Below are 23,362 nucleotides of genomic sequence, written 5' to 3'. Positions count from 1 at the left end.
AAAAGACTTGGTCCATCGAGCAAAACGGGAGGATCCATCGAGATGGTGCTCAGGGCCATTTTTTGGTGAGCAAAACTGTAAGTGTATCGGGTAAATAGATGAACCACGTCTCGTGGCGAGCCTGACCTGGGGCTGCCTATATTGTCACATAAATCGCGACTTTCCGCGCCTGATTATTTCGCTTTCAGCTCCCTTCTCAACATAGCATATAAAAAGCTTCTGCAACTGTCAGTTGCACTACGAGCGTTTCTTCACCAGCATGCATCAACATAGTATCAGTAACTCTTTTGATTTGTTTCAACGCTATATTTGTTCGAGGTTCAAGTGATGTTAAATTATTGACCAAGGACGACAGGCACATAACACAAACAGAAATAGTATACCACGACTTTTATAATGATCACTTAACCTCTCAGCCACATATACCTGTGGCTTCCAACGCAACCGTTGACCCCTAACGCGTCACCCCATAGTGCGTCTTGACTGTTAGGGGGCAACGAGCCAACATAGTCTGCACCACCATTAATGGCACTCCAAGATGGCACAAACTTATATCCACATGCGATACAAGCCCAAAAATCCAAACAGCTTTTAATCGAGTATACTAAAATACTCGGCGATAGCCACAGGTTCCATCGGAGACCTCTCAAGCTGCAGAAACCGCGCTCAAAGAGCATACGGGTTGAGCGACCGAATGGTCAAGCACCTGAGGAATGGTCAGCATCCTGTCATTAAAAAGAAGAGGAGAGACAGCAGGGCGTCGTTGTTGGTTTACTTACGGTGGGCTCTTGCTGAGATCCGTCTTGAGGATCACAGGCACGCGTGTCATCTCGGTGACGTCTTGAATGTACTCGCCACCCTCCTCCCTCAACTTGAAGAGGCTGAGGTACTTCTCCTTGTTCGACAGACGACTCTCTGCCGGCTCGACTGCAGGCACCTTGGACTCTGACTTTGTACGGTGAAGAGTCCCGACAGCACTGGTTCTGGCAGGGGAGCCTGGGACACTCTGGGTTGGACGTTCGGCCAACGATGCGCCGGCCATGGCCTCAGTAATGTCCGAGCCGTTGTCCTCATCGTCGTCGAAGAGCGCATCAACGTCATCCGTCGAAATCGTACCAGTCTCGGTCTGCTTGCGCGTCGCCTCTTCCCGCTCCTTCTTGGCCCGCTGGGCCTCCTCTGCATGACGTGCAGCCGCCATGGCGTTGCTGACACGCTGCGAGGCGGCAGCCTTGGGACGCTCGTCCTCCGGTACGTACGCCGAGCTTGGGACGCCCTTCTCCCAGTATAGCTCCAGAACACGCTTCTCCTTGCGGAACTCTGCCTTTTTGAGTGGCAGCTGATCGCAGTGCACACGTTTCTCAAAGCCCCATTCGGGAATAAGAACGTCAAACGCAGATTCATACACGCAAATGACAATACCCTCACTGATGAGTTCTCCGTGGGCCTCCTGGCGCACCTTGTCCATCTTGCGGCAAGACTCGATGTGAATGCTCTGCTCCTGGGCGTTCTGGGCCGAGTCTTTCTTAGTGTTGCAGGACTCGACGGTCTTAACGAGGTTCTCAAGATCCTCGGTGTACTCAACCTTGCCCTCGGACAAGATGGAATCAAGCTGGCGGTGAACCATGATGTCCGCATAACGTCTTGTCGGGCTAGTGAAATGAGTGTAAAGCGGCAGGTTAAGCGCGTAGTGGGGCCACAGTTGTTTGGCCAGCTTGCCAGCAATAAAGTACTTGGCCCTTTGCATAGACTTGAGAAGCAATGTCTCAATGCCCTTGCGGATGTCTTCGTTGTCAACCTTGAACAGGCTATTCTGAAGAGCACCGCTGCTCGACGTATCGAGTTCGTAGCCAAGTGCGTTCATGCGCTCGGCAATGGTCTGCAGACGACGCGGGTTCGGCGGTGCGTGCCTGCGCAGAAGCGCCTTTTCAGGCAACCCCTCGGCAAGGCGCTGTGCAACAGCCGCGTTTACCTTGTGCATCAGCTCCTCAACCAGCTCCGTCGCCTCTTTAGAATCGAAAATGTTGTGCTCAATGGGAATGTTCTCATCATCCAGTTGCTGGAAGAGCCGAAGAGGCGCAATTGGCTCTCCGCCAGCGCCCAGACGGGCTTCCCGGAACTTCTGTGCGACAGCCTGGGAAGAATTAGCAAGGCTAAAACCGATGTCTGGGACCCATATGCCCGGGCAATAAAACTTACATTGAGTATTTGAACGTCCTTCTGCGACACGACATCATGGCTGAACGCGGAATCGCTCGACAAGGCCGTGTTGATCTCATCAAGGCTAAGCTTGCCGCCAGATTTGATGATACTCTTGCCAATCCAAGTGTCGCCGTCTGCGACAACACCATTGTGGGGATTGACCTGGAAGACGACACTGACGGTCAGACGCTCCTCGGAGGGGTCAAGGGAGCAAACCTCCTTCGCCAATTTAGGTGGCAGGAGAGCGCAGGTCCTGTTGATCAAGTGGACAGCGGTACCACGCTTCTTAGCCTCACGGTCAACGAGAGAGTTGGGCTTGATGAAGTGGGCAACGTCAGGCACGTGGATGCCGATCTCGATCTTGCCGTCAGGCCTGGTCTTGACGTGAACAGCATTACCAAGCTCTGTCGAGCCGTCGATGTCGATGGTGAAAGTCTTTTCATCTCGGAAGTCACGACGCTCACCAATGGCCGCCTCGTCCTCCTTGGCGATCGACCAATCTTGAAGTCCAACGCTGCGCAGAACGGCATCCGAGAAATCATCCGATGAGAAGTTGTTGTCACGGAGCAGCGCATCCGTCTCGACCTTCAAGTCACCCATCTTACCAAGCTGCTCGACGAGTGTTCCGAAGGGGTGGAGCGATGTAATGGGCCACCTCTTGATGCAGGCAACAAAGATGCGATCGGCATAGTCCATGTGCTTCTCGACGAAGTCCCGAGGAGCCTGCTCAGTCGGAATGGCAATAAGGGGAACACGTTTGTCCGTAGGCTTGAACCAGACAATCTTTGGCTTCTCCTGGTGGCGGCTGTCCTGATGACGACCGCCATCCCTAGCAGCACGCTCCGCCTCTTGTTTCTCCTTGGTAGCCTGGCTACTGGGACGCAGTAGACCCAGGGTACCGGAGAACATTTGGCCTGCAACACGCTCGATGACCGCAACAATGTGGCCAGCGTACAGAGGCTTCTGCTCGTCACTAATTTCCTCTTCCTCGACAAGCAGAAGGCTTTGGCCTTCAACCTCGACGTCGTCGTTCTTCTTCTGCGTCGGGCGCTGCCTCAGACTGCCACGGCGGCGGATGCCACCTTCTCCAGTGTTGCCATCCTCACCGTTGGCATTGTTCTGGTTTCCACCGTTGGTAGAGCCAGAGCGGGTGTCGGTAATGTCCTTCCGCTTCTTCTTCTCCTCCTTCTCACGCTTCTGTCCCCATACCTCGTCAACATCAAGTAGCTCGACGGCTACAAGATCGCCTTCCAGAGCGCGGTTACGATCCTTGCTTCCGCAAATGAAGATATCCGCGTCAAGTAGACCATCCTGGGTCGAGACATACGCGTCACTACGGTTCTTTTTGTTGACGCGAAGGATACCAGAAACAAGCTGCCCATCTCCAAGGAGCGCAGGAAGGGTTGCCTGAGGCAAGTAGGGGGTAAAGAGCGTTTTGCGCTGTTGCTGCTGAGGCTGCTGACCCATCTGAGGGGCGTGCTGGCTGCCCTGCAGACCAACCAAGTGCTGACCATTCATCTGGGCGGCCTGCAGAGCTTGGAGCTGCTGGATCTGCATAGGAGTCAACTGTTGCTGTCCGGCGTACATACCGGGAATCATCATCTGGCCTGGCATCTGCACAAGCTGAGGTTGCCCTGGGTACTGAAAGGCGCCGATGGGTGCGCCTTGCTGGCTCATGGAGCCACGCGAACGGTGGCCCTGTTGTTGGAAGCCTTGTTGCTGTTGGTCACCCTGGCCACCCTGGTTGTTGCGCCAGTTGCTGTCAAAGTTGCGAGAAGAAGAACGACCATGTCCACCACGGCCGCCTTCACCCGACATGTTGCCCCGGCCACCACCACGGCCCACGGCCATGCTCTGGCTCCTACCATGACCGCCGCCTCGGCCCCGAGACGAAGGGCCTTGCGGCGCTTGGTTCTCGGCCGCAGGCTGCGCGGCAGGCTTGTTATCATCGCCCGGAGTTTCGGCCGAGGCAGATGAATCAGATGCATTGGGGCCAGGGAACTGGAAGCCAGACGTTGTGCGCTTCTGCTGGGCGAGCTCAGCTGCCTTCTTTGCGTCTGCAAGCGCCAAAGAGTGTCTTCTCTGATGACCGCCACCAGAGCCACCTCCTCCGCGACCTCCGCGACCGCCACCGGAGTTTTCGCGGCCTTGACCTGAGGTGGTCTCGAAGTTGAAGGCAGAGCCTGATGCGCCCGAGGAGGGGGCCGGAGGCGGTCCAATGCCCATGTTCGGAAGAGCCGACTGATTACGGCGATGTGAGAGGGGATGAGAAGGAGCTTGCTGCATGGTGGCCTGCTGCTGCTGTTGCTGCTGTTGTAACTGGTTCGGGAACTGGAAACCGCCCTGGGGGCCCATGGCGGGCTGCAAAGGATTGAATGCGCCGCCAGGCATACCTTGCCCCGGGAGCATGCCTAGATTGACATACTGCTGCTGTGCCTGAAGCTGCTGCTGCTGCTGCTGGAGCAGCTCGATCTGTTGCTGGATGGCTAGTTGCTCCACTGCAGATGCTACTTGTCAGTTTCCCGGCTCAATGTCGGGCGATTCATGCAAGGACATAGACGAGGAGCGATCGAGTCACTAACTGTTGGGATTGGCAAACATGCTCATCAAGGGCGTCAACTCTGATGGGCTACGGCGATGAGCGATGTGCAAGCGACGGCCAGCCGGACCAGCAACACCGCCTGCTTGAGGCTGCGGCTGCTGTTGAGCCTGTTGCGGCTGCTGCTGCTGTTGCTGCTCCATGATGACGGAGATGCCAAGGCAGCAGAACCAGGCTGCACGCTAAAGTCTTGGAGGGGCAAACTCAGTGTTTGCTACAAGTGAGTTGAGGTTTCTTGAATGTATTTGGCGGTCGCGCGTGACGACGTGTGTGGATGCGTGGTTATCAGTGGTTTTCGATATAGGTGTAGTAGGATTGAGCTTCGAGCTTCAACCTGTATATCTGTCCAGGCAGTGGGGGTGTGGGAAAAAAAAGTGTTATTGGGAGGCTGAGAGCTTAACAGAAAAAGATGGTAGAGAGAGCTGTTGGATTCAAACGTGGGGTCGAGGGAGAGAACCGGCAAGCAGACAAGCAGGAACGATGCAGTGTCAAATTTGCATGTGGCAGTAAAGGACCGATGGGGGAAACGGTATGCAAAGGAACGTGTGCGAGGGAATGTGTAGAGTCGAACGGGTGTTAGGGACAGAGAGACGTGGCAAGCACGATGATGGATGGGCAAGAAGTGAGGGCAAAGAAGAAGAAGAGAGGGAGGAGGAAGTGGACGAAAATGATGATGTATTTCGCCCTTGCCCATTTTGCTTGGGTCGCTGGACTGGGCTGGACTGGGCGTCCGTCGCCGTCAAAAAAGCCACTACCCCAGAGCAGCCACTCACCTGCTGCTATTCGGCACATTCCCCACCAGTGCTTCAGGGCCAGCAAATCAAAACGCGCTGGGAGGCTCCACTTGGGAACGCTCACGGCCCCAAGATGGGGGGGTCTTGACCCCTAAGACAGGGATGTAGGAGCTCTGCTAGTGCTAAGGTTACAATGTTTCTCACCTCCAAAGTGGCTACCATCCGTGGATACGAAACCAACACCAGGTTGCCTTGGAAGGTGAAGCTGTTTGATGGAGATGCTCAAACAGAGATTCGAATCACAAAACCTGGCGCCCATTTACCGAAAAAAGAAAACAAGTATAAGACCACATTGGTTTGCATAACTGTATAATTAGTAATTGAGGTAATTATACACTTAAATAGTTGAAAAATGATATCTGAGTATCCACGCCACCTGATTGAGGGGCCAAACCAGTAGCTACTCAACATCGGGCTTCGCACAGTTGCTTTGCTGCTGCAGTTCACGGGCCATGTCTGAACCGTGGGGCGCTACTGGCTAGCCCCAGCACGCCCGGTTGAGCTCAAAGATCAGAAAGCAAATGTAATGCACAGAACCAAAAGACGGGCTTGTGCAGCCGGTTCGAATTTGTGTTGAAAATTAGCTAGACGGACACAAAAAAAAAAAAAAAGAAAAAGAAAGAGAAAAAGAAGAAGAGGAAGAAGAAGTAAAAAAGCACTGAGCCTGAGAGGAAATTAAATCAAACAACGATTGCAACGTGTGGTTTTTGAGCACTGGGCAGGTGTTCTAAAGAAATACGTGTCCAATACTAGAAAAAAAAAGGTTAACTACGGCTCCAACTTTCAATCGGACCCCAAAGTTTCACGTGGTCGAGGCGGGAAGCTTTGGCCATCACAGAAACGCGTGCCGCATTTCTGGCATTAGCCTTTCCTTGCCTTGGTTGCTTGGCTACGCAGCCTACCCACCTGCACGTGATATCAACTTGCGCGCGGGGCGAAAAAGGAAACCTAAAGCGATGCCCGGCCACCGCCATTGACGGATAGCGGCAGAATTCCAAAAAGTCGCCGAAGCTCCCAACTTGCTTCAGGTGTTCATTGTCTGGAGGTGCAAATTGTCACCCAGAACTCCCCTTCTTGGTAAGTTTTGTCTGTCTTCGAGGTGCTGCTGTATGGACCAACGGGCTTGACAAATTACGGACTGGTGCATTCTAACATTTCGACTTGTTATCTTAGCGCTTTGGGTTGTGCAGCCAAACGCAGAAATGGCAAACTCATCCCCACCGACGCGTCTTCAACGCGACGTTCGTCCCTCTTCGGCAAATCGTCTGAGCTACCCATGGGGCGCAAACGTCGACTTCGACCTGGAACAATTAACCCTCGAGGACCGCAATTCAGAGGAGAGTCACAGAAGAGGTCTAGCACATGCAAGGCAATTTCATGCCAACCTCCGAAAGACCGCCGTCGATGTCTTGAACCAATATCACCTCCAAGAGGAGCAGCAGCGGGTGAAACTTGAGCAAGAGCGGGAAGAAGCCAGGTTACGGGCTGAAGCACAACTTGCCGCCGAACGCCAAAGATTGGAAGCACTCAAGGCGAAGACTATACCCGTACCATCGCCGCCAACAACAAAACCTGAGCCTGAGCCTCCCAAGGCGACCGAAGAGGTTCCTAAACCTCAAGCTCCTCGACCCTCTGCCAATGGACAAACATCACAAGCCCCTACTGGGAGTCAAAAGCAACCCGACCTGAACGGTTCGAAATCATCAACTACCCAGAAGCCTGCCTCGGCGCTCTTTGGATCAATACAGGGCAACACGCAACCTTTCCAACCACAATCGACGGCGATAAAGGAGCCCGCAAATGCCCAGACCCAGCCAAATATACCCATAAATACACCCGATCCAACAACGGCAGATTCGAGGCCATCTCCTGCCGTGGAAGTTCCCAAATCTGACCGCTATGTGGAGGTTCATCGGAATCTCAAGCAGCTCAGAACCTTCATGGAACAGCAGAGAGGGAAGAATCCGCAACTTAAGAAGAATATGGGAGACATGCGCCGATTTATCAGAGTGAAGATCGGACAGTTGACACCCGGCGCCAACAAAGAGCAAGCCGAGGATATAAAGAAGAAACTGCGTGAGGCCCTGAGTGGCCAAATACCCAGTGAACCGGAGGATCCCAACAAGTTCCTGCTACAGCCTAGGAATCCTGTTGAAGGGGTGCAAAACAACAGCCCGTACCTGCCATCGCTGTATCTTTATCTGCTCAATGTTTTTGCGAAAGCGGTGATAGCACAGTTCGTCAACGAATGCGGCGCAAAACCGCAGGCAGCTGATCCTATCGGTACTCTTGTGGCCAAGGTCTTTGCGGATCCCGAGTTTCACTGGCGAGGAGGTTCAATGATTGACATTCTGTTGGCGAAATTCAGGGTCTCCTGTCCAGTCCTGTTCGGTTTCCGAGGAAACGACAAGACGGAACAGGGCAGGCTCCGTGTCGGCTGGAGGAAGGACAAGGGCGGTAGCTGGGACGCTGAGCAGACTCACGTTGACCGTATGACGGGCTTGGGCGCTGGATTTGCGGCCATAGCACTTCGCGATTTCGCCAGGGTCAAGCTCAAGAATCCTTACCCGCCCTCAAATTACTGGACCGCGCTGGCCAGGATTATCAACACGCCTGCGAACGAAATCTCTGACACACAGTGCTATGTGCTCAAGGCCATGATTGAGAATCATGAAAAGCGATTTATTCAGTTCTACGGCACCGCAGCCGTTGCTGCGCTCCGTGTTGCGCTCGTCGAGTTTCCTGCAAAGGTACAGAAGAAGTCGGCAGCGGTCAGTGCGCTGCCTGTGTTAGCACAGATTTTGAAACGAGACACAGGTCTGAACCTGCTGTGATATGATCACCAGGGAAGGACTACTCGTGGGATTTGAGTACCTCTTGGCTTAGGAATTCTGTGTGGAGCGTTGTGCATCAGCCTCTGTAACAATCAGCGAACTGGAATTATTTGACCATGTGGCTTTTTTTTATGACGGCGTATACGGTTAATTGTATGGGTTTGGATAATAGATTAAGCATGTAGCATAGACTGGGCCTGGTCTGGTCCATAATCACGAGATCTTCCAAGGCTGGCCCCTCATGCTCACTTTGCAGCCCCTTAGCAGCATCACTGCCAATATACAGTTATCACACACAAGAACTGGAGAAGAACATGTTGGGTTAATGAACAAGTCGCGACGGCATCTCGAATTAGTTTTCCATGGACAAAGAGTAATCGCTAACCTAGGCCTGTTTACCCATCAAACGTTTGCCTCTAAAAGCTGCATATAATATAAAGCCAAACCATCAAACAAAAAGTCCCAGAAAAAAACCCATCATAACACAAGCAACAAGATCAATAACAGAATTAGTACAAATATGAGAACTCCTATACAGAAGCTGCTCCACCGATCCTCGTTGCGCCGGATGATGTACTGCATCTTCTGCATACCAGTCTGCAGTCTGTCGCCGACGCGGTCCGCGAGACCATCGGCCACCTCGAGCATCTCTCTCTGTTCCTCAAGTTCACGACCCATGTCGTCCGCCTGCCGGCGCAAGTTTCCGACTGTCTGGAATACTTCATCTAGATCCTCTTCCTGTTCGCGCATCATGGCCAGCTGCTGTCGCTGCTCGAACTCTGCGTAGTTGTCGGTGCCGTCCCCATCAGGGATTGCAAAATCGTCAGGGTTCGGCAGGCCGCCAGCGCTGTTCTTGGAACCTTTGGCCGCGGACCGCTTGCCCGTCCCTGGCGCCGCGGCGGCCGCCGCCGTGGCCTTGGCTAATTCCTCTCGCATATCCTCGATCTCGCCCCCCACTTCCTGCACCAGCCGCTTCCGGCGCGTTACCTCAGTGGCATCAAGACCGAAAGCTGCTGGGTTGGCCTCTACGGCCTTGACCGATTCGACCAGGTCGGCTAGATCCTCTGCCAGGCTCGATAGGGCGGACTCGAGGTCGGACCGCGCCGACGACAGCTCGGGAGATGTGGCTGCCGTGGTCAACGATCGAATCCGTAGGTATGAGGCGAATAAGGGCCGGGCTGAGCTCAGCTGTGTAAGGACATCTCTATGGAGCGAGGCGAATTAGTTCCACTTCTTTTCACTTCGGCTACGGTCGACGCAGGCTGTCGGGGCTACTTACTGTTGGACCTGGAGGAACGGGTCCCCGTCGTTAGTAGAGGACATCATCCTGCAGATAGTGTTGCTCCAACTGTCATTTGAATCAAATCATCCCGCCTACTTCGTGCTCATAGTATGAGAATGTAGATGGTCTGAGTAATCGTGATCTGTGACGTGTATGCAGGGTAGGTAGATGTGTGATGGTGACGCGCCTCGTTCGGACGGACCCAAGTTTCCCTAGCAATCGTCTTGCTATCTCGCCGCACGATCAAGTTTGATGTGGGTCCGCTTTGGAACTACCCCGACAGTGCGAATGCATAAAACAGCAAACGTTGCCGTCCCGCTCGCCGCATCCGCCTCACGTAAATACCCCTCACGACCGGCGGTGGTACTACTGTAAGTAGGTCAGCGCGCCAATGAGGTTCGATTGGGTCGCCCCTTGCCCCCTTTTTAGATTCGGTTGAAACCCTGGGAGCTTGCTTGTTGAAACGTGGTAGCTTTCCATTACCAGAGCCCCCCCGCTAATTGAGTTGAGCTCCGATACGGGTACAAGTAAAGGGTCCTCTGCACGCACGAAATCTCTTCTTCTTCTTGCACCTACCACAACTCAATAGTTACAACTCTCAAAAAGTGACTACAGGCACTATGTTCAACCTCAGGCGGCTCGTTGTGGCTGCTGCCCTCTTCTTGGGCGTCATGCTCAGCTTCACCCAGACGGTGGCTGCGGCCCGGGGCCCCAAGATCACTCACAAGGTCTTCTTCGACATTGAGCAGGATGGCGAGTCAATGGGCCGTATCGTCATGGGTCTCTACGGCAAGACCGTCCCCAAGACCGTCGAGAACTTCCGTGCTCTTGCTACCGGCGAGAAGGGCTTTGGATACAAGGACTCTACTTTCCACCGTGTCATCAAGGACTTCATGATCCAGGGTGGCGACTTTACCAAGCACGACGGCACTGGCGGAAAATCGAGTAAGTTTGGTCTGGGAATATCGAGGAGAAAAACAATTATTGATGTGTTTTCTACATGAACCAGTCTACGGTGACCGCTTCGCCGACGAGAACTTCAAGCTTAAGCACACCAAGAAGGGCGTCCTTTCCATGGCCAACGCCGGCCAGGACACCAACGGATCGCAATTCTTTATCACCACTGCCATCACCTCGTACGTATAATGAGAATCTCTTTTTCCAGATCATGTCTAGATAAACTAACAATCATGGTCTCGGCAGTTGGTTGGATGGCCGCCACGTCGTCTTCGGCGAGGTTCTTGAGGGTTACGACATTGTGGAGAAGATCGAGAACGTTGAGAAGGGCCCGAACGACAAGCCTACCAAGCCCGTCAAAATCGCCAACAGCGGAGAGCTTCCTGTTCCCGAAGAAGGTATTCACGTGGAGCTCTAAACGCCTCTCCCTGTACATACATCCTTCACTACGTGTTGTTGTGTCTTTCTCTTTCGCGCACTTCTGGTTGCTGCGGCAGCAGAACGAAAGACATGAAGCCTGGGTTTCGGATGGTCGTGTTTTCCCTTCCATCCTCTCTTGACGTTCTCACGAGCTTAAGGCAGTAATGAAAAAAAAAAAAAAAGACAAAAGACTGGAAGAAATACACATCAAGATACAAGCCAAAATCTCTCATTTCCCTTTCTTGGTTCACGCTGATCCGTGATTTTGTTCTATTTAACAGCGATATATGGATCTGTCGAATGGGCTTCCGGCTTCAACGACGAAAAAGAGGATACCACCAAGCCCGCCGCGGACCCCAAGATCACCCATGCCGACAAGCCCGCCGCCCCCGCCGCCCCCGCCTCCAACAGCCAGAAGGTTGCAGAGTCGAACGAATGGTCTGCCCTGCAGAAGGCTTTCTTCTTTGGCATCATTGTCGGCTGTATCGCACTCTATGTCCGCTGGACCAGGACTCGTGACAGCAAAAACCGTGGCTTGGGTTATGAGAAGACCTTGGCGTAGATGGTCCACTGTAAAATGGGTCTTGAAGAACCTTTTTCTTGAGCAAACGTGAAGCTTTTTTTCCTGTAAAGCTGATTTAGACGGGCTTTGTGTTGGTTGTGAGAGTATTAGTGTACGGCAAGCGGTGCTGTTGTCTCAGTTTCCATAGCGCATTTAGCGAAGCTGTATGATCACGTGTTTGTGTATACCAATCAGCTCCTTGCGGATTTTGACTCGAAATGGTTTCGCAACGTGATGAGCATTCAAAAGACAAATACATAACCTGTACTTGCAGAGAACAAATTAATTAAGTAAAGTCAAATCCAACTTCATTTTAGCCGTCTGGTCAGCGATTGAGAGAGGACTGCCGCAGGCGAAAACAAATCGTCAAAAAAAATGAAGATTCTCAGCTTAAATTTCCTCACCTGCGCGGTCAAGTCATGCCGCGCCTCGTCAAATTCTTTCCCCCTCCACCCAAAAGAGGCCGAATTGGTGCAGGATGAGACTGAGCTCAACGCACAACTGTTGATCAACATCTTGCCGAGGATCGACTGGCCGGCATTATGCACTACATCTACAGAGGTAAGCTGAATGAGTTTTTGATACCCGCGGATTGCCTTTTCTTTTCTTTTCTTTTTCTTTTTTTGTTTTTTTTTTCTCTCTCTTCACAATCAGCTGACCATCGTCCGTCATGGGCAGCTTGGTTTCCCCGCCCTGCCGAGCCAGCCGCCAACAGCTGAGCAGCTGCAGAGTGATGAAAAGATGCTCAAGGAGTTGCACAATCTTCTCATCGAGACGCAAATTAATCAGGGAAAGCTGGTCTGCTCCAATTGTGGCCATGAGTATGCCATCCGGGAGGGGATAGCCAACTTTTTGCTTCCCAGTCATCTTGTTTGAGTGGGCAAACGCTGTATATATGTGGTTTGTGGTGCTGTGCCTGTATAACCACCCAAGGCAAAGAGTCACTACTCATCATTCACGGAGGTTGGGGACGATGAGCTCGGGTACCAATTATAAACAACTGAAGACGATCGGATCGAGAAGCGGGCTGGAAGAAAATGACATTTGTCCAAGAAAGACAACCAACGATACCCTGAAATTTGCTAAGCTATTCTCATCATGAGACCTGATGATGAGGTCTAATGTCAATGTGTTGAATTACACGCCAGTACTCCCCAGCCTTGTTTGATTTACACGATATCCCCAGCGACGAGAGGCAGTTCTCCGCTCCCATCCAGAGAGATAATGAATAAAGGAAAACAGTGTATTGAATTCTCCGTCCAACTTATTGGTTCTTCCTTTGTGCGGCAGGACCCATCTCCTTCTCGAAAGCTCCGTAAGGAACCTGAAGACTGCCAAGCGCTTGGAGGCCAACATACAGAATGGCCATCATCAGGAACATTGCAAGCAGCCCCATGAAGACACCTAAGGAAGGCCCTCAGTCAGCATGAGGTATTAGAAGTAAAGCAAGCTGCGAAGAGACAGGACTTACCGGGAGTGAAGAACTGATATCTGTGGAAGAGGCCATCGTGGTGACCGGTTGAGTTGTCCGAGCCCTTCCCTGCTGCCCTGGGCTTGACCAACGGGGTGTCGACAAGCTGGCGCTTCAGCTCCATGTGGATGGAGTCATCAAACCCAGACTCGTAAGGCTTAAAATCGTTGGGATTTGAGAAGTAAATGGCTGTGTAGTCTCCCTCGTCGTGGGCTGTATCAAGGATGTTACCAAGCTCCCGGTCTGACGTGAAGGTATTCATGTCAGCTGTGTCCCGAAACCAACTACAGAATTAATTTTCTAGTTCTCACCATTCTCCTCAAGAGCAGCGGCCCTTTCTGCGGGTCCCTTGGATGTCGGCAGCTCATTGAGAGTATGCTCAACGATACGAGCCGTCTTTCCCCGTTGCATACATGAAGCCTTGATGTGGTCGGCGAAATCACCAAACGAAAGGGTTCCGAAAACTTCGGCAACCGAGAGTGGCGAATCAGAGGAAGCATGGCGGACGAGGTTCGGGGCTTTGCGGCAGCCTGGCTGGTCGGCGGCGCAGCGCAGGTCCGACGCGTGCGCGTTCGGCTGCGAGATGAGCAGGTATCGTTCGGTCGGGCACGACTCAAGCATCGACTTGGCGGTTGACAGGACCTGAGAGCTGCTCTGCAGCTGGGCGGTTGACGCAGTCGAGGGCTTTGTTATTCTGTCATTTGTATCACAGTCAATTTCACAGCTCTATATTTGCACGCATTCGGTCGAAAAGCCGTCGGATGGGATAACGTACTGGGCGGTGGAAAGGAAAACAAAAGGAGAAGAATCAGAAAAGGCGTGCGCTGACGCGAACGCCATAAAGCTGGCACCTATGGAGAGACGCATGATGTTGATGGCATGCGAGGGTAGTTGATGAGGTCTGAGATGGGTTCAGTATGTCGGATGCTGGACCGGGCGATATGTCGGCGTTGACGGGATCCTAGCTCCTGCTGCTGGGTGCGGCGTCATTGCACAACGAACGGCATTGCAACTGTGGCTGAGTTGGATGCATGGGCAACGGGTACCCCGGTACCAAAGGTCAAAGTAGCCGAATTACCTACCCTGTACTTGACACAGAATATCATATGCTTGCAGGAATGGTACAGGGTAGGTGAGGCTGGAAACATCCCAGTCAAAAAAGTTGGGCGGGGTCCAACCAGGATCCTTAAGATGTACCCAAAGTTGCTGCAAACTTATTGGCAACACGAGACGCGTATTCCAAGTTTTGTTACCCATAGACACCAGAAATATTTATCGGATCTATGGTCATCCACCACAATGTTTGCTAAGCCAAGGCCAAAGAAGACCTTAGGGCTACCTCCGAAAAAGAGAAAAGCCCATCACAGCATCGAAGAAATCTCCTTTGACAATGATGCGCGCGCCGACTACCTCACCGGCTTCCATAAGCGCAAGCAGGCGAGGATAAAACATGCACAGGAGCAGGCAGCTGAGCAAGCCAGAAAGGACAGGATCGAGATGAGGAAACAGGTGCGCCCAACGAGGTTCACCGCTATTGTCATAAATACATATTCGCCCAGCTAACATATGGATCCTTGCGCAGCTGCGAGAGGAGCGCAAGCGAGATATCGAGAAACACGTGGAACAAGTCAACGCACTTTTGCGAGAGGCTCAACAAGCCGGTCAGGACGACGACTCCGACTCCGAAAATGGTTGGGAGGGTTTTGACGACGAACCGCCTCCAGAACTGAAGCCAATGAACTTTGAGGAGGAATATATCGACGAGGATAGGTTCACCACGGTGAAGATTGAGTCGGTCAACGTCGACAGGGACGGGCTGCACAGGCCGGAGGACGAAGATTCTGGAGACGAGGAAGCGAACGGCGAAAGCAAACCCGAAGAAAAAACAACGGAGGGCAAGAAGTCAAGTAAAGACCAAAAGCCAAAGAAGAAGAAGAAAAAATTCCGATACGAAACCAAGTTTGAGAGGAGGTTGACGGAGACGAAGCGGAGGGCCAAGAAATTTGCCGGTGCAGGATAGGGGCTATCATAGGTACCTAGTGCGTAAGCGAGTCTAATTCTTTGACACAGTGGTGTGAGGCTTCATGAACGGATCGTTGATTATGACAGAAAAGACCGGTCGAAAAATGTTCGTTCGAGTGACCTGAATGATTGATGAACGTGCAAAAATAAGACAAGGTATAGGAGCAGAACACAAATGCTCGACGAAGGTACCAGCTGACACGAAAGCAAGTCTTTTTCCACCCCGTGAAAAAGTCTTAGATGTTTCCAACTTCGGCCAGGAGATCCTCCAACTCCTTCTGTGTCGAAGCATACTTCTTGGCCATTTCCTCGTACTTCTGCTCCCAACTGTCCCTTTCCGCCTCCAGGGCCTGTACTTTGCGCTCGAAGTGGCCAGCCTTGACGTCCGTTTGTCGGAGCCTTTGGGCGAAGTCGTGTTAGGCATTAGCAAGTTCTTCAAGAAGTCGGGCCTATGTCGAGACACCAAAACTCACTTCTCGTTAGCTTCCCGCAGGGTCTTGTCCGCCTCCTCGGCCTCGTCCTCAAGCAATTGCAGCCTGCGGGCCAGGTTCTCATTCTGGGTACCGGCACTGACATTTTCGTCTGCCATCTTCTTCAGGTTCTTGACATTCTCCTCGAGCTTCTCCAGTTCACCCTCCAAGACACCGTTCTTGTGCTGAAGTGAGGTGATCTCCTGCTCCTTGCTGAGATTCTCCTGCTCCAGTAGCTTGACCTTGGACTGGAGTTCCTCGACCTTGGCGTTGGACTCGTCGGCCTCCAGCCGGAGCTGGTTCATTTTCTGTGTAATTCCATGGCCAGAGGCAGCAGTTATCAGTAATCTGACGATGTAGACAAATCGGCCGACGATGGGGGATGAGATCGTGGTTTTGCGGTCGGTTGCGGTCGGTCTTGCGCTTCGCTGGCTTCCTAGTGGGGTCGAGGGGCTGCTCATCTCATCCCCAATATGTACAGCTTTGACTTACCTCCTTGATTCGGTCCATGGCGGCGGTGAAGTCTTTTTGATGATGAAATGTCTAGGCGAATGCAAAAATTATTTGAGATTCGAGTTGCGTTTGGGAGCGATGTTTCGTTTGTGAGTTGCTACGTCACCTGGATGATGAGAACAAAGGACGTCAAATGAAGGTGGTCAAGTGAGATTGAGACCAAGAAGACCTCCAAAGAATGCCCCTCAAGCCCCCATGGAAGGTGGTTCCCTAACCCCCGTCCCTTCAAAGGGTGCCTGCAGGGATTTGATGCGCCTACCGGACGTGTGGTCAATGCTCCCACCGGCGTTGGTGGGTCTGGTCGCACTGGTGCGAGCAGAGAGGCTAAATGAGCAAGCTCGTTTCACTGCTGGTTGCCCGGTTACCCTGGCGAGCTTCGCCTGTCACGAGCGTCAACAAACCCCTGACACATTGAAATTGCACGTCTCTTGCTCTCGGCCTCTCTCATCCCCCTGTGATGGAAGACATTTGGAATCATTTCACGGATCCATTTCCGGCACTACCGTCAACGCTTATGGCCTCTTGCTGGAATTTTTGAAGCTGAACTGTCTGGTGATTTACTCTGAATATTGCAATCGACATAAACACGAAAATACCGTGTAAACAAACTTGTCACACACCACTACCGCCGGTTGAGAGGAGACCGAACACCTGCAAAAATGCTGGCGGCTCACAAAGACCAGGAGAATCTGGCGTTCAGCCGGCAGGCTGGGGGCTCTAAAGCTCTCAACCAAAAGCCGATGGGATCTCGATATCACAAAACGCCCCTCAAGGTGCCTCTAAATGACGAGAACGCGCCAGCTGGGGCTGGGAAGAGTGTCCTGGCAGCAAAAAATGGAAACACAATGCTTCGGACCGTTGGCAAAGGCAAAGGCGCGCCTGCCACTCCACTAGGTGCGACAAACAACTGCTTGGGATGCCTTTTGAATTCACAGCTAACGAGTAACAATATAGAACCTCTCACAGCACGCGCACCTCTAGGTAACAAGACGACCAACGCCAAAGCGAGGACTGGACAAATCCAAGGCGTGAAGAGCATTGTTCGTGAGATTGAGAAGACCCAGCAACCCGCCACCATCAACCGACCACCGAAGCAGACATCGACGAACCGGACTGAGTCTGGCAAGCTCGATGTCCATACCGATGCCCCCACAGGTCCTGAAGCGGAGGAAGAGATCGAATATGCGCCTCCAAAGATAGAAGTTCCTTACGAATCGGAGGACTTCAAGGATGGTGTACTCACTTATGAAGGTCTCAAGCCTAAGAACCGGTTGAGGAACTATTACCCCTACTACCATGATGCCGAACGGACCGAGAGGCGTACAGCGGTCGCGGCATCTCGGGCTTCCAAGAATATCGAAGCCGACTGGAAGGACAATGTGGATGAATGGGCGGTAGGCGATGTTTCCAACGCGACAAAATACCTGCAGCGGAAATCAGCAAAGAACGCAGCTGCAGCTTGGTCAGCCGCGACATCTTCTAATCCCACCGCGTCAAGAGCACCGTCTACAATCGCCTCCCGGAATGCTGCTGGGGCTCTCGGCTCCGCTCCCCGGCCGGCGCTAGCCCCGAGGCCCGACTCTGTCAAGCCACTCAACAAGCCGGCCCGTGTACTTCCATTTGGTATCACCGGAAACAAGCCTGCTCAACGTGCAATCCGGCCTCGCGAAACGTCTGCAGAGGTCGCTGCGGCAGTGTCCAAATCTACCCTTGGATACAACAAAGGACGTACTGCATCCTCCATGATTAATGGACGCCAAACCATGACTGCGAACCGGGCCCCGGCAACAGCCCCGCCACGCAACCCAAGCGTAGCCTCTGTGCGCGCCCCAAGTGTGGCATCTTCGTATTCCCGAGAGTCGACAATCACGCCGGCACGCTTTGCAAAGAGCCAGGCAGACAAAGAGGCTGAGGATGAGGCTCAAAAGAAGCGAATTCCCTTCTTGTCAATTTTCGACGTGGAAAGTGAAGATGAGAACGACGAACCCGCTTCTGCTGGCGATATCAGCATTCATGGGTTTGAGCTCCCAGAGGAATTGTAATATGTTGGACAACAAGTTTGCTAGTCCCTTGTGAGGGAAATGACTGCACATAACTACCCTCATGGCGTTAAATATAGATGGAATTTCGGCGTTTGGAATGGGGGAGTCTTGGGTCCTGTTTACGGTATTGCACCGGTTTTCTTTGTTTCTAGTCTTGGGGCTATCATGCCCTGGCAAATTCCCGAAAAGCAACAGAATGTTCTAGCGAGGGAACTGCGATCCCTTACGTACTTGGATTCCTGGGCCTAATCAGGCTGCTCATTTAGTTATTTGCTTTTTTTTTCATGTATATGTTAAAGATTGGATTGCAATAAGCGCAATGAATGAGGCTCTCTTTATCAGACGACATGATCGTAATTCGCCAGTCAAAGGGATACACCAAGCAGCTACAGACTAGACACACATTCTATGATAGAAGTATCACTGGAACATTGTTTTCTACTGCTTGACGACATTAACAGATGAACGGAAAAGCAGGTCAAGAGAATGCATTGCGGCTCTTTGTTCGCCTCAGATGCAAAGTGCAGACACATTCCATGGATGATGACACAGCTAGGTAAGGTAGGTAACATTCCGACACATAGTTTAGTCGCCCGGATAATCAATCATGCACGTCAAGTTTTCTGGGAGTGCCTGATCGCGAATCATTTTCGCTTACACTTTATTCAACCGCCTATGGTCGGTCTTACTGCCTGCCCTGTGCCAGCCACAATACCATTACAGCTTTCGTCCATTCAGGTGCTGTGCTTTGACAAAATTGCAGCCTAGCAAATGTGGCACAACAGAAAACACGGGATAGACACGAAAATTAAGTTGACGGACCCACACCAGCCGACTCGCCAACGCCCTCGATCTATCCAATTTACCACAAGCCAGGCAGGGGGATTGCTGAGCTGTCTGACTGGTCTTGGCCCGCTCGGTCAGCATCCTTGACTGCCACTTTTTTCAATTGCGTTCCCGCGGCTGGCTAAGCCAATCCTGCATTTTCATCCGCACCCATCCAAAGCAGCCCAAAACAATCGTTGCAGACCTGTCGCGGCTGCACTAGACATCTTTTTTGACATCAATTACCTCTCAATAGCGACGTTAGGCTCTTTGCCACTTGACCCGACCACTGGCACCGGCCAAAACCAGCGCAGGCCCAGAACTTGGGTTTTCAAACCAGACACCGCTGTCGCGTACTTGGGGGCCGCGATCACTTTGCGCGTCACTTTCAACACCCGGATCCCTTCCACCTCAACACCCCTCAATCAGCCAGCCGTTGAACAGCTCCCATGTCTGTATGCTGATCATCTCACACTCGCGACTTGTCACGGTGGCGGTTGGCAGGAGCGGGCTGTCGTGTCAATAATATCATGCCTCCGCCGCCCTCGAGCTTCACCGCATGCTTTCCGAATGCGCCCAACTCTGTCGTGAACAGAGCACGTGAGCTCGAGAGGTCCAAGAGGCGATCGGTTGACTCGCCTGCCGTGTCGCACGGCACCGGCTTAGATAGCGGACGGACAACACCAGCATCACGCCCCGAAGACGACGTCCTTGCTGGCTGCGTGGCGTCCCATACGCGCCTCAGCGAGCCTGCTTCCGATGCGCCCCGTCCATATATTGATGACAGCGAGCTTATTCCAGGCGACATGCTGAACACCGTTGGCTCGGCGAGCTCGCATGCGAGCACGAGCTCATCCATATTTAGCTCATCCTCACATTCCCAGAACGCCATGGCTACGTCAAAGGATTCAAGTAGTCATGTTACGCCTCTCACGAATCCCCGATCGCCACAACCGTACTTCGTCACCTCAGATCCACCCAAGCCGTCGGCATCAACTCCTCTAAGCCTCGAAAAGCTTGAGGATCCAGTTTATTTGCCAATACCAGGCTGCACAGCACCCAACGGGGTTCAGCCTACGTCGACGGAGGCTGCCATCGAACGTATCCCTGCTCGAGATATCAACCGCCCTGTGCTTGGCTTGGCCTGTACATATGATCCCTTGCTCGATCGCTCTGCCTCAGCCGACAAGAAGAAGACCAAGGCTACATACGTTGAATTTGGAATCGTACGTAAACCGATAATACCCATACAATATCTGGAGGGGGGTTGTCATCTGTCTCGTGGATCACATGGCTAATAATTATTGCTTGAATAGGAAGATGATGACCACCCCCCTCCAGATCCCCGCCAAGCCAAAGGCGGAAGGCTCAACTACATCAATGTCGACTACCATCACCCCAAAGCACGTCTAAGGCATGCACCTTACAATCTCAGGCCTTACCCGTATGACCCCAAGATGGCCGTCGGGCCAGGACCACCCACTCAGATTGTTGTGACTGGATTCAACCCACTCATTGCCTTCTCCAAGGTGACCGCCATCTTTGGCTCGTTTGGTGATGTCGCCGAGAGCTCAAATAAGATGCATCCTGAGACCGGCAGTTATCTTGGTTTCGCAACGTTCCGTTATAGAGACGCCAAGCCAAATCGCATGAGACCCCAACCAGTCTTTGCGATAGATGCCGCCAAGAGAGCGGTGCGCCAAATGAACGGGCAGCGTATTGAGGCACACCAAATCCGGGTTGAGTATGACCCGGATGGCCGGAAGAGTGGCCGCATGATGGAGGATGTGCTGAAAAAGGACAAAGAGAAGATGCTTGCGGCACAACAAAAGATTCCAACCGCACCCAGAAGCGTCGGTACACCTCCCACTGGAGTCCCTCCAACTGCTCCCAGGGGCCCAGCGGCCCTGCGACAAGGTTCGATGGCAAACTCTCCCATGGATCCTACTCGCCTAGGTGCAACATCTGGAGCTCCCCATCCTGCTATCGCCCACCGCCAAGCTGTACTTGCCCGCGTGGTGAAGAATCCTTTCATCTTTGTCTCCCACAAGTCCGTTCCCGTCTCGCCTTTGACGGTCCCGCACATGAAGAAAAGGCTAAGAGGCTTTACAATGGACGACATCCTAATCATTGAGAAGTACGGCTACTATCTTATATTTGCCGATTCTTCTTACGGTCGTGATCAGGCCGAACGGTGCTACAAGTGCACTAATCACTCGCGATTCTTCGATTATGACATGATCATGTCTCATCATCCGTACGGCACCTCAGGTGTCCCACCAGCTCGCAAGGATGACGAAGAAAAAAGAGAACGGAGACGGAGCAGGTCAAAAGAGCGTAAGCCTACTTATGACATGCCGGCGCAAGCAAATGAGCGAATGCGCGCGAAGCGAGATGAGGATGGGGACATTGAGGAAGAGAAGAAACAGCGGGCCAAGGATTTTGATCCGGTATTGGAAGCCGTCCGCATGGTTAGACGTGAGATGACGGAGCACCTGATCCGCCACATCCGCACTAAGGTTGCAACTCCAGCCCTCGTTGCATATCTTGATCCAGCAAACCACTCTGCAAAGCGCAGAAAACTCAACCTCGACGATTCTCATCATGACCTAACTTCCGATCTCGTCGACGATAGCGTCGCCAAGTCACCCATCGGGACACCCAATTCTCGGGATGATCCTATCGAACGAAGAACAGCACGCGGGATCGCAGCCCTCCCACGTATTCGCAAAGTGAAATATGAGGAAGGAGCTCGCAGGCAAGAGTTCTTGGATCCTTTTGAGCGCCGACGAGCGCCCCGTGCTCGCGTACGACCTGCGTTCCGGTCTCTTCACCACCGCCTGCATGTCGATAGTGATACCGAATCTGAAGATGATCAGGACACACGTGAGGCTCATGTCGAGGACACTGAGGAGCCAGAGTCTCGGCCGCGCAGCCGGATGAGTACCGACGAAGATGCGATGCAGGATGACCTTGGATCCTGGGGTCGACAAGAGGAAGACTCGATGACAGAGGCTAGCTTTGCCGTCAATGACGCATCTTTGTTAACAAGCAAAAAGAGGAAGCTCGATGTGCCAATAGAGAAGGCTCTCAAGAAGCAAAAGAAGAATGAGGAGGAGCTTTTTGGCGTGGCAATGGAGAAGGTTGACGTTGGACTGCCTGTAGCGGATGCACCTGCGACCGAGGATATTGTCATCCAGGATGCGGATGTTTTAGAAAGGGACGAGTCCGAAAGCTCTCGCCTGCCGACGCCCGCGCCGCTGGATGCAAAAGGCAAGAAGAAACCTGTCAAGAAAAAGAAGACAAAGAAACAACTGTTCGAGGAGCGGGAAGCCCAGAAGAAAGCCGAACAGGAGGTCGTCGAGGAAGAGGAGGGAGCGCAGTTGAAGAAGGCTGAAGAGGCCAAGGCTGATGCCGATCCTGAGCCAGTCCCTGATTCTACGACATCCCTTCAAGAAGATGTTGCCGAGCGACTCCGCCTGGATCCTGAATTATTCCCCGACAAGCTGATGTCCGCCCTCACGATCCCGCCCGATTTTGAGCTAGACATTGGCACATTGGATTTGCTGTCTCTTGACTCGAGAGACCGCCCAGATACAGCGAGGCTCAAGAGACGGTTCCAGGCCGGCGACATCGGTGATCCCGAGTTTTGGGTCTGGAAGCGAAACCGCATCAGGTGTCTCAATGTGGACTCTACTGTTGAAGACTCGCGTCATCCCAGAATCGAGGGTTACTACGTTCCCAATGCAACTGGCTGTGCTCGCACCGAGGGTGTTAAGAAGATTCTCAACTCGGAAAAATCAAAGTACCTGCCGCATCACATCAAGGTCAAAAAGGCGCGCGAGGAACGCCAAGCACAGGCCAAGGCGGCGCCTGGCAAGAACCTAACAGCTGTCAAGGTTGCCGACGATAACAGCATATCCAGAGGTTCTTCTCGTGCCAATCGCGCCAATCATAGGCGGGCCATGGCAGAGATGAATGATCAGAAATCGGATGCCCTAAGGTTCAATCAGCTCAAAAAACGGAAGAAGCCAGTCAAATTTGAGCGTTCAGCGATTCACAACTGGGGCCTCTATGCCATGGAGCATATACCAAAGGACGACATGATCATCGAATATGTCGGCGAGGAAGTGCGGCCGTCAGTGGCTCAAGTGCGTGAGGCAAGATACGACAGGAGCGGCATTGGAAGCAGTTATCTTTTCCGGATCGATGAGGATGCGGTGATTGATGCAACAAAGAAGGGCGGCATTGCGAGATTCATCAATCACAGTTGCATGCCAAACTGCACTGCCAAGATCATCAGGGTGGAGGGCACGAAACGCATTGTCATCTATGCGTTGAGAGACATTGCACGGAGTAGGTTTTAACAACC

At 52.6% G+C, this 23,362-nt stretch overlaps 10 protein-coding genes across 10 annotated transcripts in view; 6 read left to right on the top strand and 4 right to left on the bottom strand.

The window, feature by feature from the left end:
* Window positions 1-666: 666 nt before the first annotated feature.
* On the bottom strand, window positions 667-4,941 carry PpBr36_01512 (uncharacterized protein; the record flags this gene model as incomplete). The annotated part of the gene is made up of 4 exons (XM_029888697.1): window positions 667-706; window positions 780-2,131; window positions 2,197-4,697; window positions 4,782-4,941. The coding sequence occupies 4 exons, from the start codon at window positions 4,939-4,941 to the stop codon at window positions 667-669; spliced, it is 4,053 nt and encodes a 1,350-aa protein (XP_029752350.1).
* Window positions 4,942-6,794: 1,853 nt separating this feature from the next.
* On the top strand, window positions 6,795-8,426 carry PpBr36_01511 (uncharacterized protein; the record flags this gene model as incomplete). The annotated part of the gene is made up of 1 exon (XM_029888696.1): window positions 6,795-8,426. The coding sequence occupies one exon, from the start codon at window positions 6,795-6,797 to the stop codon at window positions 8,424-8,426; it is 1,632 nt and encodes a 543-aa protein (XP_029752351.1).
* Window positions 8,427-8,903: 477 nt separating this feature from the next.
* Window positions 8,904-9,752, bottom strand: PpBr36_01510 (uncharacterized protein; the record flags this gene model as incomplete). Its single annotated transcript, XM_029888695.1, has 2 exons — window positions 8,904-9,630; window positions 9,706-9,752. 2 exons carry the CDS (start codon window positions 9,750-9,752, stop codon window positions 8,904-8,906), a joined length of 774 nt encoding a protein of 257 aa, XP_029752033.1.
* Window positions 9,753-10,328: 576 nt separating this feature from the next.
* PpBr36_01509 (uncharacterized protein) lies at window positions 10,329-11,647 on the top strand (the record flags this gene model as incomplete). Its single annotated transcript, XM_029888694.1, has 4 exons — window positions 10,329-10,653; window positions 10,718-10,844; window positions 10,912-11,063; window positions 11,367-11,647. The coding sequence occupies 4 exons, from the start codon at window positions 10,329-10,331 to the stop codon at window positions 11,645-11,647; spliced, it is 885 nt and encodes a 294-aa protein (XP_029752058.1).
* Window positions 11,648-12,022: 375 nt separating this feature from the next.
* Window positions 12,023-12,523, top strand: PpBr36_01508 (uncharacterized protein; the record flags this gene model as incomplete). Its single annotated transcript, XM_029888693.1, has 2 exons — window positions 12,023-12,208; window positions 12,326-12,523. 2 exons carry the CDS (start codon window positions 12,023-12,025, stop codon window positions 12,521-12,523), a joined length of 384 nt encoding a protein of 127 aa, XP_029751060.1.
* Window positions 12,524-12,911: 388 nt separating this feature from the next.
* PpBr36_01507 (uncharacterized protein) lies at window positions 12,912-13,985 on the bottom strand (the record flags this gene model as incomplete). The annotated part of the gene is made up of 4 exons (XM_029888692.1): window positions 12,912-13,051; window positions 13,119-13,361; window positions 13,430-13,812; window positions 13,894-13,985. 4 exons carry the CDS (start codon window positions 13,983-13,985, stop codon window positions 12,912-12,914), a joined length of 858 nt encoding a protein of 285 aa, XP_029751057.1.
* A 432-nt stretch (window positions 13,986-14,417) lies between these two features.
* Window positions 14,418-15,138, top strand: PpBr36_01506 (uncharacterized protein; the record flags this gene model as incomplete). Its single annotated transcript, XM_029888691.1, has 2 exons — window positions 14,418-14,627; window positions 14,701-15,138. The coding sequence occupies 2 exons, from the start codon at window positions 14,418-14,420 to the stop codon at window positions 15,136-15,138; spliced, it is 648 nt and encodes a 215-aa protein (XP_029751056.1).
* A 238-nt stretch (window positions 15,139-15,376) lies between these two features.
* Window positions 15,377-16,120, bottom strand: PpBr36_01505 (uncharacterized protein; the record flags this gene model as incomplete). Its single annotated transcript, XM_029888690.1, has 3 exons — window positions 15,377-15,539; window positions 15,614-15,918; window positions 16,103-16,120. 3 exons carry the CDS (start codon window positions 16,118-16,120, stop codon window positions 15,377-15,379), a joined length of 486 nt encoding a protein of 161 aa, XP_029751055.1.
* A 662-nt stretch (window positions 16,121-16,782) lies between these two features.
* On the top strand, window positions 16,783-18,165 carry PpBr36_01504 (uncharacterized protein; the record flags this gene model as incomplete). The annotated part of the gene is made up of 2 exons (XM_029888689.1): window positions 16,783-17,017; window positions 17,078-18,165. 2 exons carry the CDS (start codon window positions 16,783-16,785, stop codon window positions 18,163-18,165), a joined length of 1,323 nt encoding a protein of 440 aa, XP_029752055.1.
* Window positions 18,166-19,520: 1,355 nt separating this feature from the next.
* PpBr36_01503 (uncharacterized protein) overlaps window positions 19,521-23,362 on the top strand; it is a gene marked incomplete at both ends in the record, with an annotated part of 4,018 nt that continues 176 nt past the window's right edge. The window contains 2 exons of the mRNA XM_029888688.1: window positions 19,521-20,216; window positions 20,307-23,346. Of these exons, the coding sequence (XP_029751059.1) occupies window positions 19,521-20,216; window positions 20,307-23,346 (3,736 nt within the window). The remainder of the gene's footprint in view (window positions 20,217-20,306; window positions 23,347-23,362) is intronic.

This window comes from Pyricularia pennisetigena, chromosome 2 (assembly GCF_004337985.1).
Source record: "Pyricularia pennisetigena strain Br36 chromosome 2, whole genome shotgun sequence".
Lineage (NCBI taxonomy): Eukaryota > Fungi > Ascomycota > Sordariomycetes > Magnaporthales > Pyriculariaceae > Pyricularia > Pyricularia pennisetigena.
The sequence above is the reverse complement of the archived record's forward strand: the minus strand, read 5'-3'. Positions and strand labels throughout refer to the sequence as shown.